The sequence below is a fragment of the Puntigrus tetrazona genome, unplaced genomic scaffold (genome assembly GCF_018831695.1).
Source record: "Puntigrus tetrazona isolate hp1 unplaced genomic scaffold, ASM1883169v1 S000000776, whole genome shotgun sequence".
In the NCBI taxonomy this organism is placed as follows: Eukaryota; Metazoa; Chordata; class Actinopteri; order Cypriniformes; family Cyprinidae; genus Puntigrus; species Puntigrus tetrazona.
Window position 1 is genome coordinate 239,495 of NW_025048382.1, and position 18,667 is coordinate 258,161.

An 18,667-nucleotide genomic window follows, 5' to 3' on the forward strand; every position below is an offset into this window, starting at 1 on the left:
CTTTCAGTCGTCAAGCGAACACAAATAAACTGAGGATATTTACTAGAAAGGAGTTCAAGAGGGTAAGTTTAAAGTTCTTCCCTTGTAAGCCAAGTGCTGAGGCAGAAAGAGTCTTTCGGACAGGCAGGCGGACAGGCAGGCAGGCAGACAAGCAGGCAGACAAGCAGGCAGACAAGCAGGCAGACGGAGAGATGACCAGAGCAGTCGCTGTGTCACCTTGAGATCAGCCACTGAAGGAACGGAGTGAGCGAATGGGGTGATCTGGTGATTGTGAACGTGACAAGGTGACAGGATCAGCGGATGAAGGGAGTGACGGCATGACATTATGTGATTGACTAGGGTTCTAATACATCAATTGTCAAACTTTTCTGTGGAAAAGTACTACCTCACAAGTGTTTAATAATAATGTGTTAATTAGGTAGATTTAGTGTTACTACAGTAAATCCATCAAATATTAATTTGTCGATTAAAAGTTATTTTAACTGCAAACAAACCAAAGCATTCTCTAAAAATAAATGGAGCACAGACACAACTATAATACATTTTATTAATAGAATTGTAAAATTATGCAGTTATGCAACACGTGATTAACGCAGCATGCATTTTCTGTTTTACCTGTGGCCTAGGCAGTGCATCTGCTGAGTTCTTTGAGTGGCTATAGCAGCATATAACGTTTTCTGTGTTCAGAATTTGCTAAATAAATTAATCTATCAAACTGCATTTTGTCTTATCCCAGATCATTATGGTACACTTATAATAAGTGCTTATTTTTGGACCATTGTAGCCTGGTCGGGTTGTCACTACTGCGGAGTAATATATACCCATGTGAATCCTAATAGACATAAACTTAAACAAATAGCTCCGGTTGAAATGTCCTTCAGCAGGATGTGTTCAGTTCTGTTTATTAACTGCTAGAGCACCAAAGGTTAGTGCTGCTTTAGAACCAATATTATGTTGCATTTCTAAATTTACATAGTTTTACAAGAATAGCAGAAATCCCAGCACAGCTATTGTCTCAATCATATGTCTAAGCTATTTTAGACAACAGCTTGATTATAAATCAGGATCTTGTGTGGATTAACATGAAAGGTAGTGCTGGTTATGTAGTCTTAAAGGTTTATGATTTAGTCACAAATTCATATTAATTCCATTGTGTGTGTGTATATATATATAAAATCGTTTTATTGAGAATTTAGCTGCATCAAAATACAATATGTGGGCACATAGAGGCAAACAAACGTAATAATAAATATTAAATTTGCACTTTGTATGTTTAGAAGTTAGCTGCCCTATAGTGTGAAAATGTAAACAGGCTTGTCTAAATCTCAGTGCAAATAAAGAGAAGTAATCTATGTTATTTTTTTTATGTCTGCAATAGACATGAACAAGTTCTTTGAAAAACATCTATGACCTTTGAAACATGTCCAGTCTTCATGCTCTATGTTAACTATGGCTTCACTAATAATAAACATATTACATATATAACATATATCTGTCCATGTCAGTGAGAGTATTAAAAACCTAAATAGTATTAATTTGTTACATTTGGTACAGATAAAAATGTGTGATTAAATTGTGATTAATCGTGAGTTAACTCATGAAAGTCATGTGATTAATCGCAATTAAGTATTTTTATGGATTGAAAGTAATAATTATATATATATATATATATATATATATATATATATATATATATATATATATATATATATATAATTTATTTATTTTTACAATAGCTGATCCACCATTTTATTACACATGCTAAACGTATATGTAAAATATATTACAGTTTAAAACTAAATCCACATTGTTCCTTAGGAGCATTTCCCCCATTTTCCCAGATATACACAATTTCTGTACTCTTTGTTATGACAAACCTTTTATAATTTTCCTTGCTGTTTATATGAATTATTGTCTGTTTATGTTTGTGCAAACACAGGTTCACCAGTATTACAGCTTTTTCCCAGAGGATAAGGTTCCTTATGTCAACAGCATTGGTGAAAAGCATCGGATCAAGCAACTCCTTCAACAGCTGCCACCGCATGACAATGAGGTCTGTTAGTACTGACATGGCTCAAAGTTTTTAATTCAAAAATGGATAACTACAGCAGATATCTAAACACTGCAGATTGTCTAGTCCTAGACACATAGTTATACGTTTTTATTTCATATTGAATTCATTTTGTCTATACGCATTTTAACAATAGACTAAAAGACCCTGCAATAAGTCATGGCAACAGGATATGGTATTCTTTTTTCAAGAAATAAAAAGGGTACAACAGGGCTAAAATGTGATTTTGACTTTATTCTTCTGTAAACCTCTAGAATGCTAGTTCACTCTGCCATGCTGAGGGGAGTGCAAGCTATATTTCCTGAGGCGCACACTAAGCACCAACTCCACTATCCCTTTCGGCTAAATGCCCAAGCAACATGTTATATAAACTTCTATAACAGTAAAAAAAAAAGAAATATCACCCTGCAGCCCAAGACTGTTTGCCCACAGAAGCTAAGCAAGGCTGGGCAGTACTTAGATGGAAGCCCTCCTGGGAAAACTAAGTTGCTGTTGGTAGAGGTGTCAGAGAGGACAGCAGGGGGTGCTCACCCTGTGGTCTGTGTGGGTCCTAACGCCACAGTGACAAGGACACCATAATGTGAAAGAGCATGTTCCTTAGGATAAGATGTTTAATTGAGGTCCTAACTCTCTAAAATCCCTTGACACTCATCGTAAAGAGTAGGGGTGTCCCGTGGTATTGGGGAGCCATCCCCAATAATCCCAATCCACTTGATTGTCTCTTTTTTTCATCTCCAGCTGTATCTTGAAGCTAATCTGTTTGGGAAAGTGGCCCTCCAGGAGCAAGAATGTACACCCCTGGTCTAGGCCATAGTACCAGACCCAGTCCTGCCACATAGGGATACTTCATCAACCTTTAATTCTCCCAGACAGGCTACAGTGTAGACAATTGATCTGTCTGTCAGAGGTCTCCAAAAGTGACAAATGTAAGAAAAATGGCAAGGAACTGGCAATAAACACCTACTGGAGACATGGAGACTTCTCGAAGGGATCTTTTTCCCCAGATCCCTTGAACTGGTAGCCTTGAACATCTGACCACAGCCCAGTTGAAGAGGGAAACATTATTTTGGTATCACTGAAGATACACATCTAGAGTGGGGTCTAGATATATACGGAATTTGGAAAGTAAACAAAATGGTCAACATGTGCACTCACCATAGACATAGTTTTTGGAGCTCCAGTTAGCAGAAGTTACAGTCCATCCAGTGGCCAAAAGGAAGGCCTAGCAGCTTGGTATGTCTGCTTTATAGGCAAGGAAGCAGAGGACTCAACTTTAATAGTCAGAGTGGTGCATAATGTCGCTGCAGAAGTACCATAGCAGACCCTCAAATTGAGTGGAGCACAGCAAACATGATTATAAAGGAACCTGTAACATGCACAGCTGTGCTCATCTTTGAGGCCAGCTAGGAAAGGTATAATCCACCAGGTATTGTGACTCATATGAGCCCCAAAAGTTCTTTAGAGTTCTTAGTTCTAAGATCAAGAGGAGAACATGTTCCTCCAAGATAGGTAGTTGTCCCTCCAATAGAGAGGGAAACATTGCCAAGCTCAACAGTAAGAACAGACCACCAAGGAGGGAAAAAATGTTATGAGAAATTACATGCTCATCATGGGAGTTGCAGGCTCATAGGTAACCCTCCCACAGTGAGAGGAGCACTTCCATGCTCAATCTAAAAATGGCAACCTAACAGGGTGGCAGAAAGGATACCTCTAAACCTGATGTAACTCAGCACGGGGCTCTAGGAGGGAAGTTCTAACAGATTAAGAAGAGAACTCACACACAACATTGAGTTTAAAGAGGGAAAGGGGGGTCCTGAACAGTTAGGCTTGAAAAAAGCCTGGTGAAGAGGCTTGTGGGAGCAGTAAGCTCTTGCACCACCCTTAGGACCAAGGGGAGCAATGCCTGCTCATCCATGAGAGCAGATCAGGACACAAAGCCATAGATGCACATGATTATGCTTCTTAGAATCAGTACTCAATAATAGGCCTTCAGAAATGAAGGAGTATTATCACACTAACTCAAAGAAAATGATGTACTCAAAAAGCTCTCACAGAGAGTTTTACAGGTTTAGCTGAAAGAGTATTATAACAAGGACTTACATCATGGGCTTTATAACCTGTCATAACTGCAGAAAGGATTTTTTTAGGAGTAGAGTGACTCAGTGAGAGGAGAACTCAAGCTCAGCACTCGAGAACTCAGCACGGTCATCAGGTAGCAGAGTATGCAATATCACTTAAGAGTTAGAGGAGTGATGCCATGCTCAACCTGCAACTATCAAGAGATTCAGGATTCTGTACCAGAGATGTACTCACAAAGCTTTCAGAAGATTCTCAAAACCCTAACCCTATGGAGGGACAATATAAGTTCCTATAGCCCTGTATAGAATACCAAAGTTAGAGAACCAGGACCAAAGTATTCACAAAACATCTTTAAGCTAAATGTAGCTCCAAATTATACAATTTATTGTTTCAGAAAGCATTAAAACTAGCTCCTAAATCTGTTAAATGTTAGTAGGAGTAGTGAAGAGTTACTAAAACCAAGCCACAAACTTTCCTAAAATGCCTGTTGCCAACAATCTGCCTCAGAATATTAAAAAATTTGAATTATTTGGCTTTTAAAAAGGTATCCACACTATACAATTTCCTATAGTTATATCCTTTTTATTAACCAGTTCGGCAACAAGTATCAGCTGCTCTTGCGTCCAGTTTGGTTTTCTTTTATAGTTGCACATCTTACTATCAGCCATGATTATTTTACTCTGATAATTAAAATGCTTATTCGAGAAGCATTGAATATTCGGCATTGAATGGGAGGAAGTCTAATGGTCAAATAGCGTGTGATTAACTGGGTGCAGCTGTGCAATCATATATGAGAGTGTGTAATTAAACTCAGGTGAAACCAATCTTGTTCAAAGGAGTATATGAAATGAAGTTCAGGGTGGTGTGCAGCAGTCTGTGTTGCATAATTTTGTAGAGATGGCAACCTCTAGTGTTAAATGGCAAGAAGACCATAGACTGGATTTGTGACAGTCGTACTGATTTTGGTGCCACTCTTTTACTGGCTGTTTTGAAGGAAGAGCAGTGTTCACAATTAAAAAAATATGTGAAAAGCTGAGATCGTTCAGCAGCTTAGTGAAATGCAAAGTGTCACATTACATGTCACATCCTAATTAACTCTTTAACATTTAATAAGCTTAGAAAATCTACTTTTCATTTAAGTGAACTTAATCCTCACATAAACAGTATATGCATGCATTTTAAATTCAATATTTAATTGAATCTTTATTCAAGCTAAAATAAGTGAATCAACATTTCTCTTGATTTCTCTTTTTCTTTTGTTCTTTGATTTACATCAATTACACTGACTGAAACATGTATTACTTTAAACCAGTGTTGTCTCTTTAAAACCTGGTATGGATCCAACACAAATCCAATCTTCTCACAACTATTTATGGTTATTTAGGACTTTTAGATAATTTAAGTTTACCTTTATTGTATATTAGAGTAATGCTGGACAGTATATCAGTTCATAATGATTAGCATTTTTCTTTAGGGTATGATGATTTTAAAAAAGCGTTTGTGACACTTTAAGAGATGTCCTTTTTCACTGTTGCGCTGTGGTGGGCACACAGCTGTGTAAATGATGTCATTTGATTATGCGGACCTGAAGCTTATAAATAGACGGTCAGATGTACACATGCTCAGTTTCTTTGTCTTTAGAGACTGCATTGTGTGTCGTTTGAACGTGAAAATGAAAGTGAAAGTTAAAGCTTACTAGTCATATCGAGACGACAACTGAAGCAATACATGTCATCTTTTTTCAGAGATTTTTCCAGAAAAACTAGATAAGGTAGTGAGTGGTCTTGAGCGACTTTGAGCATTGGAGAGGTAGCAAGCCCTGGTCCCCCCTGGCTTTCAATATATGGACAAAACAAATCTTGTATATATTTGTCACACATGTGGACTCTTTTGTTTGTCTTGTGCCATGTGTTCAGTGTGACCTACTTGTAGTTAATTGTCTTATCGTGTTCAGCTGTATTTACTTTGTGTATTTAAGTCCTGTTGTTTCAGCTGAGTTTGTCCGATCTCGTTTATATTATATGTGGTTTCATTTATCTGCCTGTCTGCCCAAAGGTATTATTATTACCCAAGGTATTATATCTTTATATGTGTATGATTAAAGCCATTAACTTTATATTCTGGTTGAGTGCTCCTTCTGCAAAACCACACCATGACAGAAGATCGGACCATACAGAAGTATTAGGGATGCTACCTCTGGCTGCAGAGAGTTCCTTGTGTTTTTTCCTTTTGATCCTTTTTTCCTTGGCATTCTATTTAAGTTGTTGATAGAAAAATAAAAAAATAAGGAGATGTTGATGATATTACTAAATATTAACTTTTAAACAAAATCAAGAATTAATCCTGTTTAATTCAAGTTTAGTTTATGTTTGCATTACATGGTTGAAAGTGTTAGGTATCATTAAATCAAAACATGAATGTCTTGCTCGTTAGAGTTGGACATGGAATTAGATTTAATTTCATTAAATGCATTTTATCAAGTCAATGACATGAGAACATGCTAAACTATGCCAGTGCAGTTTAATGGCCTTGGATAAAACAAATTATTATTATCAGATATGTGGCAGCAATCTCATATAATAATATGATACTCATATTATAATTAAGCTTACCTCGTATTGCTACAGCATTTGCTAAGTTTACAGTAGCATTATGGTAGGATAAATGAGTTTTCCTGTCTGCTGCTCATGTTTTGGCTTAGCTCCACCTCTGCTTAAATATGTCAGCCAAAATCTCAATATTTTAATTTGTGTTAATTATTATTGTTAGTTGCAAATAGTACAGAATAGTAATGTTATTTATAGTGCTCACCGCTGACTATCCATTCTGCACACACCCTGTAGGATTTCAGGTTAGGTCAGAAAGTAAATTACTGTCAATTACTTGCAGAAAGTTCTCATGGTCTCATGGTGACAGCATCCATGTGTAACTTTTGGACGTCTTGCACATGAGACCATTACAGTTGTGGCTCATAGCTAGGCGACTTAATCTAAAGAGCCAATCCCCAGAGACATATAAGGGTTATGAGCTAAGCATGTGGTAGTTACTTATATAAGTCACCAGGGCAGACTACATCTGTGCTGCCAGAACAGGCTAGCACAGAAGGTCCTGCTTTGGACACAGGACAAGTTCTTGTCCATCATGGCAATAACATTCTGGGGCATATGAATGTGGCAGAAAATTCACTGTCAAGCAAGCACTGTAATCACTTTGATTGAAGTGCTCTGCTCGATGAGGGTCTCCCCAGATCGCTATGTCCCTTTGTATTCAGTTTTGTCCGGTCATCGAAGTCCTTATGTGGTTTATGTTCTGCCTGCCTGCCTGCCTGCCTACCTGTTTGTATATGTATATTTTGCCCGTTTAAAGGAATTAAATTTGTTTAAGTTTATTTTACTTGTCGTCTGCTCCTTCCCGCCAAACCTCAAACGTGACAACATCAGTCATTCTTGAAGCCTTTTGCCATTTATGACACCAGAGCAAGAAGAACTTCACTTCTGTGTCCACTACATGCTCTTCAGATTTATGTCCACCACACCAGTCAGCGACATGAGTAACAGAACCTTTTCATATGCTATTGTCGTCGGCCTGTGGTCAAGCTTAACCTCTAAGAGTTAGGTCCCATCCAACCAGGTGGTTGCATGCTACACTAGGATTTTGACAAGGTGTCCCCTTGCAGACACTTCCAGTGCAGCAGCATTAGTATTCTTGTTCCACATCAGTTTTATTGAAATGTGGCATCGAGAGTAGCTTACTCAGGTTACTTGACTGCAACACTGTTCCCTGAAAAAGCAGGAATGAGATGCTGTGCCTCAATAGCACACTGTAGGCATGCCTGGATGTCTCTTCAGGCAAAGGTGCAACCTAAAGATGTGTATGTTTCTTGTCTATTTATAACCTCAGTTGGACATAATCAAATTGTGTCACCAATCAAGGTTATTTAAACCAATTCTTGGCATGTACACAAACATGTTTCTCAACTGGTCAAACAAAGAATGTTCTTATCAAGGTTATTGAAACGCAGCATAATCGTTACAAATTAAGTGTCTACTATCAGAATCACGGAGTAGTTTTAATGTATTTTTTATATTGCATTACCCAATCAGATTTCAAGTTGGCAGCACAGGGGCCGTCTAGCAGGCTACCATTTTCTCGCTCTTTGATTGGATAAGAGAGCGTACTATTTAAAGCTAGCAAAAACACAGTATTATTCATTTTTCTCAGTTTTCTTAGCTTATATTCTGTGTACAGTGTGTTGTTGTAGATTTTAAGTGCATTTTAAATCATATTCACCTTATGTAGATCTAAATATTAAAGTTCATTATGATGGTATTAATAAGAATTGGATTAGTTTGTGTAGGATGCAACTGAAAGCCTAGGTGTGAAATGCAAGGCCCGCCACTGACAGATTGCATAAAGGACTTTGTATTTTTGTCTGGCAGTGCCATCAGGTATGTGATCATATTTCTAATTTGAGGCGCTATTGCGTCTATTCTGTCACCCAACATCACAAGAAGATGATATTTCAGGCTTCTTATGTAGCCGTATGAATGTGTTGTTTTGAATGGGCCAGCTCTAGTCTTTCCTTTGTTTTGCTTCCAGCTAGCGCTGTGACATAATTGTGACATCACTACATTTGACTGACCTAGTCGTGCATCACTCAGAAAAAATAGGCCAATCAGGAGAGGCTCGTGAATAATAATTAGACAGTAATTAGACAAATAATGTTTCGATATTTTGAAGATGTTGAATACTGATATAAAAAATGTAAAATTAAAAGATGTTCTTAAACGTAAATTTAAAACCACCAGTAGGTGGCAGTAAATGACTGTATGTCATCGCGATTTAAACAAATAATTTTAATTTTGATTCATTCAGAAACAAAACACTGCCATGTTGCTTAGAGACACAAAACAGTGCTGTGACTGTGTTTGGAATGACTTTTGTTGGCGAAATAGAGCAAGAACAGTCAATATAATGCAATATGCCTTAAGAATACCCTTATAATATTATTTATTATTGTAAATAGTATTATAAATACAGCCTTCACAGAAAGTGTTACTGAAATGTTTATTTTATCAAATTTGGTCATTTGGGGCAATTTGGCACTGATTCTACCACTAATATATTTTATATTACATTATATATATATATATATCTATATCTAACAGTTTTGATACTATATTATTAATTATATTGCTAAGTGAAACTAAGGGGTATATACACACACTTTTATTAATAGTATTAATATGATGAAATATTTCCTGTGCAATGAAATACATTTCAATCACAGCTTCATTAATAACTGTTTTTGATTGCCAAGTAGTTGATCCTTGATGATGCTAACTTATTGATGTTGTGTACTGATGTCAGGTTCGTTACTGTACCTCACTGGATGAAGAAGAAAAGCGGGAATTAAAGATCTTCAGTAACCAGCGAAAGCGAGACAATCTAGGCAGAGGCACTGTCCGACCTCTACCCCTCACAGTAACGGGAGCTATATGTGAACAGGTACATATACTAAAACAATGCTCATCTTTTAGTGGAGATGCAAGCTTCCATTTCTAATCTTTTTCATCTCACTATGTGGCCACTACCAGTAAAGTTATATCTTGATTGATTTACTGGTGAATTACTTTTCTGCACTAGTGAACAGGATTAGTAGAAATGAATAGCCATGCAAAGTCTAGATGTAGTAAAAAATTTTTATTGCATGTTACACATTGAGACTGGAAAATGACATCATGTCCTTCTCACATAGTGTGGAGACCAGATCAACGGTGGAGACATTGCAGTGTTTGCCTCACGGGTCGGCCATGGCCTGTGTTGGCACCCTCACTGTTTTGTGTGCTGTGTGTGTTCTGAGCTATTGGTAGATCTCATCTATTTCCACCTTGATGGCAAAATCTACTGTGGCCGTCACCATGCCGAACGACTTAAGCCGCGTTGCTCAGCATGTGATGAGGTGTGTACAGTCCAAACATCTGGCCACTGCCTGAAATTAACCTTGAACCCGTTAGAATGCCTGTACATTTCCTGCCTGTACATTTCCTGCCTTGCTTCAGAATATACAACTCCTTACTTAATTTGTGTCTCTTTTTGTAGATTATCTTTGCAGATGAGTGCACAGAAGCAGAGGGGCAGCACTGGCACATGAGACATTTCTGCTGTTATGAGTGTGAGGCCCCACTCGGGGGACAGCGCTACATCATGCGTGAGGGACATCCGCACTGCTGCAACTGCTTTGAGTCACTTTATGCAGAATACTGTGACTCTTGTGGAGAGCACATAGGTAAGGAAGAACCTCCATGAACATTGTCTTCTTTTTTCCCTCATTACAGTACAACTGCTTCTGGGTTTAGCTTTTATTCAGTATGGGTTTATTGTAAAAATGATCGGTAAAAATTATCCCATAAATGAGTGTTGCAAATCAACACTTCATGCAGCAAAATGCACAAATATACATGTATATAAGCCATTTGCATTTCTATGAAGCTGCCGTTGTATTTCTTTAGACTGCTATTTTTCACAAAGTTGTTTGATCATTTTTACTTTAAATTACACAGAATTAGCCCTAAATTATAAATTACACTTACAATTATGGTTGGATTGCATTTGTGTCAGACAGTCATCTCACATCTGAATATGTCTACTTCCCTACTATGTAGCAGACTAAAAGCAAGTGATGAATAATTCAATAAACTGAATAAATTCATGATTAAAAAGTAGTTTGTATCAATTCAAACTATATATAAAACTTGGTGAAAACTGCCCAGGTGACCTACCACTTCTGGTGAGAATAAAATTAAAATTCAATTAAATCAGTAGACACTAACATTGTTGTCTATGACATGCAACACAAATACTGTTAACATTTCATCAAATTTAGTTTAGTTCATAAAGGCACTGCAAAAATATTGACAGTTAAGCATCCATGTGGTTTCTATTATTCTATTTTTCTATAATAAAGGTTTTAAAATCACTCATTTCAGTTGAGAACAATAATATTTGTTTAATACTGTATAAAAGAAAAAAAAAATGTTGGTATATATGATTTTTAGAATTATGATTACACCTGTAGTGCAATATAGCCCCCATAGCCTCATCACTACTCCCAGCATTAGTCCACTAATAAAGTCCACTTGAAGAAGTGAATAAAAATGTGTGAGTGTATTCAGACACTTAAAGGAAAAGTACACCCAAAAATGAAAATTACACCATAATCTACTCACCCCCAAGCTATCCCAGCCATCAAAGCCATCTGATATAAGATGCGTCAGAGGTCAGCGAAAAGGCCAGAACTCAATGCTCTCAGGGACACGCATAACCCCCTGAAGTACTTGTGGATATATCCGATTTACAGAGCTGCAAAATAATGGCCGCTATCCACCAGCATTACCAAGTTTTAATTTTTTTTACTGTGTTTGTCTGAAAGAGGACAGTCATGTGGCTTGGGGGTGAGTAGATTATGCCATAATTTTCATTTTTAGGTGAACTATTGCTTTAATTTCCTGGAAAGACGGTGCTCTAGTTTATGCTAGTTGACAGTCCCTATGCATTATATAAGGGTATGGGGAAAATTTCAAATAAAGCTTGAGTGATTACCAGTTGTGTCCATTGTTGTGTCACATTGTTGTGTCACATCATGCTGAAATAGCTTGAAGTTGTCTACACTGAATGCCTCAAATTGACAGAAGTAACACAAGCCTGTTTACTACATGAGAATGTTTGTAAAAGTTTCCCTTTATCAGACCCTTCAACTTTAAGATTCAGGCAAATTAATACTTTCACATTTCCCACAAAAAAAGAGTTGCAAAGAAATGTTGCATGCTCTTTTAATCATGTAAACTATGCTTCACAACACACCTCCATTATCAAGAAACCCATAATACACACCAAAAATAGCTCTGATCATGGCATTATCCACCAGTTTATCTGTCGGACGCTTCATCTGTCTTCTTTAGAGGAGGTATGATGTGATGAGCATTGACACAGAAAGTCCCTCACATATGAGGAACTTGTGCTGTAGCTGAACTGAACATCGAATGGCCAGCTGAGAGACAGGACACTAGTCCAAAGAGCAAGCTGGACGAGCACTTCCTTAAAGATAGATCACAGTCTTCATGATGGGGCCTCAGATTTTTCCCTAATCTCTGAGGTTACAAGATTGTGGGCTAAACCACATTCAACCTAACTCTTCAGTTCCATAGAATCTAAGTTCTCCGATATCAGGGGGGTGAATGAGGATGAGAATATGGGGTGATGCCAGTAGTGAAGCAGACAAATTATTTCTCCTCATTGGTGGAGCAACACCTGTGGTGGAATCTGTCTGAACTACAAGATAAGGATGTCCTCATACACCCAGACCCAGAAGCAGAGTATTGCGACCCATACTCCACCACAGAAAGATATTGTATGGCACGAGAAACCTTTCTCAAGTTCCTGTCTCAAGGCCCGTTACTGGGTGCTCCTTGTCATTGTGTAATGCTAATGACGGACGTCTCACTCACGGGTCATGAGTGGCCGCTCTGCCTGAGGCCTGTGGAAAGGCCATAATCTCACATGGCTATCTTCTGCTAATAGCCCTGTTTTGGCCAGCCATAGTATGGTTCTCAACACTTGTGTCCCTTTTTTAGTGCCTCTCCCCTGGAGGTTCAGATCAGGAGAAACCTCCTCTCTGAGCCGAGGGGCACCATCCTTCACCTCTGTCCAGAGTTATGAAAGTTGTGGGTGTGGCACCTGAGGGGGCAAAGCTCATAGTATTCAGTCTCTCAGCTGAGGTTGTTGAATCCATACTCCAGTCCAGAGCTCCTGCCACAAGGAAATTTCACACCTTGAAGTGGAAGGGCCATCAAAGATATCTCAGAGAAGCACATTACACCTAAAACTTTCAGCTCTGTATATCACTGCTGAAAAGGATATGTGATCTCCAGACACTCGCTGTATTGTGCCTAGTGTTTGCTCCGAGCATGGCTAGGGCATTCCTTTACCCAAGACCCAGGTATGTCCCTAATTCCTTGTCAGGTCCCATTGTACTGCAAGCCTTTTGTCCTTCTCCCTTCTAAGAAGCAGGCCAAGAAAGACTCAATTTGCCCTGTTCAGTGTGTGCACTGGATGCTTATGTTCACAGAGCTGCCCAGTGAAGTAAGGCAGATCAGTTGTTAATTTGCTTTGGTCCACCTAAGAAAAGGGTTCCAGCGACCAAGCAAACTATAAGTTGGTGGGTGGTTGAGATGTTTTTAATGTCTGGGCCTGACATCTACCCCAGGGTCCGAGGTTCTCTCTGCTTGATTCTGTGGAAGCTAACTGGGGTTTGCCGGATATGAGTTTATGCTTCCTGGTTACTTATGTCTATACATTCATGATGTCTTGCTTTACTGATTTGAAACTTCAGAATGTGGTCTCACCAAGGCATTCTCAAAGTGTTTGATGCAGTGTATTGTTCCCTTTGGGGAACCATGGCTAAATACGTAACCTTAAGCTGTTCTCTACGAAAAAACTCTGCTTAATTCCTAGCAGTATGTTCTTACTACTAAACGGTGTGAAAGCCCTATTTAGTGAGTGCCAGTGAGCCTCCTCAAATGAACACTATAAATTATTGCAGGCAGCAATCAGTGCCATGTACACTTATGTAGTGAAGAACACAGAACCCAAAGAACACAGGTAAAAATGGCAGCACTATACCAACAGGGATCCAGTTTGTACTCTTTACCATGACACAAATAGCTGCAAAGAGACCCCTAGTAAAGAGAGCTTTTAAAGGGGTCATTTGATGCAAAATACACTTTTACATGTTGTTTAAACATGTTGGCAGTTTGTATACACATTCACCTTAATGATAAAAATTCACCTAGTGTCTTTTTTTCCAGTCATCATCCAGTCTGTCTGGAATGACACGAAGATACAGTACAAACTGAGACAGAATGATTGTGAAAATGTAGTAAATGAAGTAAAATGAATTCCAATACAGTTTTTTTCTCACAATACATTTAAAGTCATCCTCAGCCAAGAAAAAAATTTATGTGATGTCTAATGTAATTTTTATGTTTTAGGTATAGACCAAGGACAGATGGCATATGAAGGTCAACACTGGCATGCCACCGAAGAGTGTTTCAGCTGTGCTCGCTGCAATCAGTCTTTGTTGGGTCGTCCCTTCTTGCCGAAACAAGGTTTGATCTACTGTTCCCGTCTCTGTAGCCAAGGGGATGAAGCTGAGTTGTCAGACTCCTCAGACTCTGCTTTCCAGAGTGCCCGTTCCCGTCAGTCACGCCACAGTGCTCAGATTGGCAAAGATGGGACAAAAGGCAAAAGTGAAAGTGTACGACAAACATCATCTGGCCCAACACCATTAGTCAGTGATGCAGAGCCTCTAGCTGTTAAAATGGATTTGCTGAGCATCTCTAGCCCAGCTCCCAGCCGTACACCCCACCGCACACCAACGAGAACCCCAAGTAGAACCCCAAGTCGGTCTCCAAGTCTGAACCGTGAGCAGTCAGTTTGGGTAAACAGAGATGAGCCTTATTCCTACGAGTCTCAACAAAGAGATTCCTCCACATCTTCAAATCCTCATCAGCTACGAAGCCAATGTAGCATGCGTAGTGCTTATCCTCCTTCTCCCAATCAGCCACCCAAGATAGTGAGCAATCCAGAATCTTGGTCCAAAGAACAACCTGGAGGTAATTCTAAAAAGCCTCCAGTCATGGCTGCTCTGAGAGGCCACTCTTTTAATGAAAACTGGATGCACCATGGCCAGGAACCTGAATTTCATGCTCCTAAGCTCAAAACACAAATGAGCTTCAATGAAGTACCAAGCCGTAATTCTGGATTTTTGGACAAACGCAGTATAAGCATGCAAGGCTTCCCCCGAGAGATGCGTCCCCCATTGCTGAGGAGCAGGCACCAATTTGGGCCAAGCTTTGGTGAACTTACGCCACTAGAACAAACACCAAGAGGTTCTGCTGATTCACTAGCACTTTCCTACACTACAGGTATGCATAAATTCAGTTAGAAAGGTAAATGTATCATGATACCTGGTCATATTATTACCTGACAGATGGATGTTTAAAACAAGACATTAATTGGTTTATTCAAAATGTCACACATTACATGCAGTATAACTATTTCTGATCTCTGTTCATTGTTTGTTTTCAGCAGGAAACTCTTTAGATGGGACCAACAGGCGTCAGGAGCACTTCTCTCGATTTTCTATGCCTGACCTGAGTAAAGATTCAGGGGTAAATGTTTCTGATAAAGGCACCATGGGTACATTGAACTCATCAATGCAGTTTCGCAGCACTGAATCCCTGAGCTCTGTCCCAAGACCTCTCGCTGATATTGGCATGCCTGTCAGAGTAAGATACCCTCCTCCACTATACTGGGATTCAGCAAGAGGTTTAAGTTTTGAGAATCCGGTCAAAGGTCAAATTGGCCTTGCAGGAAGTATGTCCTGTATGCAGGAAGGTACTGCCCAAGCGATGACACCACGGCCAAGACGCTCTCAGACACAAGACTCCCCCAGACAGCAGCGCCAACGTCAACGTCACCACCGCAAAGGCCACAAAGGTCACAAATATCACTACCGCTCCCGCCGCTCTCGGTCAGACAATGCCCTGCATTTAGCCACAGACAATCAGAGTTTCCCTGGGGACCCCATTCATAGATTTCACAATGATTTTGAGCAACCATCCTCGTCAAGGGTGTCACACAATCTCTTTGGAGGAAATTATGGGTATCGACAACAATTCTTTAGGCCTTGTCCTCGAACCACCTCTGACCTCACCTTGCAAGATCCTGGAGGTCCTCAGATTGGACAATATATGGGAAGGTATGGAGAAACAGCTGAGGATGAAGATCAGTTTTGCTCAACCTGTTCCTCTTCGTCAGAGGCGTCAGAAGATGATGGTTACCTCCTGGGTGAAGTCATTCCACGGCCAGTGCAGCTGCGATACTTTGACAATGAAGAGTTGCGACATCGTTATAGTCCTACAGTGATGGGAGGCCACACTCAGCTACATACACGCAAACGGCGGAAGAGCAAGAACTGCATCATATCATAAGCAAATGGTAATGAGTGTTTGAGTGTGTGTATTTGAGAGTGGGTATACAGTATACAACAGAAGTTAGTACGGTGCGTACAAGCAAACATGCAGACAGAAAGTTATGTTCACAGGTTATTTTATAACCATGTTCATGTAATTAGATTATTGTTTCAATGACCACATATTTTCCAACTTGTGTGTTTGTCATTGCATATGTAGAGTACAACAATGTTAAAGGTGCACTGGGGTAAAAGGCACATTTGATTGCATTCCCCTTTACACCACTAGACGGCACAAAAATTCACTTCAGCACTTTCTCCAACAACTATGTTTGATTGCACATGGAAGCGTGGCAGAAGACACAATTCTAGGCTACTTTGATCTAATTATGTATCAAATGATAACTTATTTATTTTGAGATTTTGTTGAGGTTTTTCAGTTTTGTTTAAGAAAATTAAAGCAACCGTTGTTACAGTAACAGAAGAATATGTGAAAGTATGGTTTGTTGGGTAAAAAACTGCTGCCCTTGCTGACAAATGTACAATAATTAATATGATGACATTGTTAGATTCATGTGATAAATACAATATAGTAAGATGACTGTCCTTATATAATCACCATTTATAATGTAGCCACAGTGGTAGATATAATATACAATGCATTGTGACCCTGCTGTTGGGGCATTGTGTTGAGTACAGTATTAGATTCAGATATGAGATATGATTTTGTTCTTTTTTGGCATTCTGACATTTTGGTGATATATTTTTCTTACGATGTGCCTTTAGCCTTGCTGTACTCTATTCACTTTTTGTTGTTGTTTTTTTAAGGGCCTACATAATTTTTCTGAAGTAATAATTTTGCTCATAAGAAGAAATGCACTACATACAGAAATAGCTGACAGCTGATTATTTTTTGCACAGGGGTGTACTCACTTCTGTTGTGTACTGCATGTGTTTGTTCTCAATTATCCTATAACTATGAGTTAAAATCCAATTGAAGCATGTTTCGGTCATATGTAATAGATCATGCTCTGATCTGAAGTCATGCGTTTACTGTGACTGGAGATTGCACAAAGATCAAAAGTATTAACCTCTGTTTATTTGAACAGCACATTGATCTTTATCTGTTGATAAAATATGAATTTTGTTTTGTAGAAATTTGTGCAATAACAATATGCGATATAACTTCATTTCAGAAGAAGTGAAGACTCAGTGGGCACTTAATATTCAGAATAGCATATGGATTTTTCATTTATGCTGAAATGTCTTAAATCGTTGTTCAGTTGCGTTACTCTTGAACAGAATTTGGGATTACTGATCACAATATAGTGTTAACTAAAAAAATCGAATTACAGCTATTGTCTCACCTGTTTTCAGGTTTTTTCGGTTGCAATTCTGATTCTAGTCAAGGTTAAGCCCCCCCTTAATTTTTGGTATAATTTTGTGGCAATACGGTTTACTATAATCCCCACGCTGCTTACTGTTCTTAATTGTTCTAAATAGTTTCCTAGTATGCGCTCTTCATGGTTTTCAACTTGTTTTATTAATGTCGTTTTAAAATGAAACTTTTTAAAAATGCTAAAATATCATTTTGCTGGGCAATGTTGGTCATGGTTTTAAATGCAATATTTTGTCTTTTCCAAAGTCATTTAAATACCATTTACAAATAATATCTTAAAATTAAATGTTTTCCTAATGATAAAAAGCTATATATAAAAACAATGTAGTATTGTAAAAGTTCTGTAAATATTGTCTTAAATATTTCTATATTTTGTATCCTCAGATGCATTATTTGTATCATATTGTAGAGTGTAGAATTTTACGGTGACTGCATGTGTATCCCCAGTTCATGTCTTGTATGTGAATTAAATCATTATTAACAAACAAACAATGCCTTTAATGACGTTTCAGATTATTACAATCAAAATGATCCGTTAAAAAAGCCCATTTTATGTTTTATTTTCTGGACAAATGGTCAGAAACAGGGTGAAGCGTGAACTTCTGCAGGTTAAGGGAAGAAACTTTGCTTTAACATGTAAACAAATGTACTGTATATAATACGGTGACACTTTATTTTATGATCAAAGTATAAAAACGTTGAGCGCATCCCACAAACCCAAAATCCCAGGGTTCAACAGTTTTATTATAACAAAAGAACAAACGTGGACCATACGTTCGGTCTTTCGCCAACATTTTATTTTAGCACAGGAAGTGCAACTAATAATTTACATGATGCGTTTGCGTTTCTATAAATTAAAATCTGTATTTCTTACTCTGAAGAGCACCAATATTTTAAACTTGTTGCTCGACAGGGAATAGATGCTGTAGTTACTGTTTGCAAGCGATAAAGGCCAGAAAAGTTCACGAATTTGCTTAATGACAAAATCAGACTTTTTTCAATCAGGCAGATACGTGGAGCATCCTCTGTTTACCAAGAAAAGGAAAACAAAGGTGTAATAAAAGTAATTCTTTTGACTATGTAA

The 18,667-nt window shown here is 38.4% G+C and overlaps 1 protein-coding gene across 4 annotated transcripts in view; it reads left to right on the forward strand.

Annotated features, from left to right (window-relative positions):
- The window catches only part of LOC122335444 (prickle-like protein 2), a 51,264-nt gene extending 34,275 nt beyond the window's left edge, over positions 1-16,989 (forward strand). For 3 of the 4 annotated variants that reach the window (XM_043233316.1, XM_043233319.1, XM_043233318.1), the window contains exons 3-8: positions 1,940-2,053; positions 9,521-9,658; positions 9,909-10,112; positions 10,253-10,439; positions 14,200-15,135; positions 15,299-16,989. In XM_043233316.1, coding sequence (XP_043089251.1) covers positions 1,940-2,053; positions 9,521-9,658; positions 9,909-10,112; positions 10,253-10,439; positions 14,200-15,135; positions 15,299-16,203 — 2,484 coding nt within the window. In that variant the 3' untranslated portion in view covers positions 16,204-16,989. The remainder of the gene's footprint in view (positions 1-1,939; positions 2,054-9,520; positions 9,659-9,908; positions 10,113-10,252; positions 10,440-14,199; positions 15,136-15,298) is intronic. The other variant, XM_043233320.1, reaches the window with a different exon arrangement.
- Positions 16,990-18,667: the final 1,678 nt, after the last annotated feature.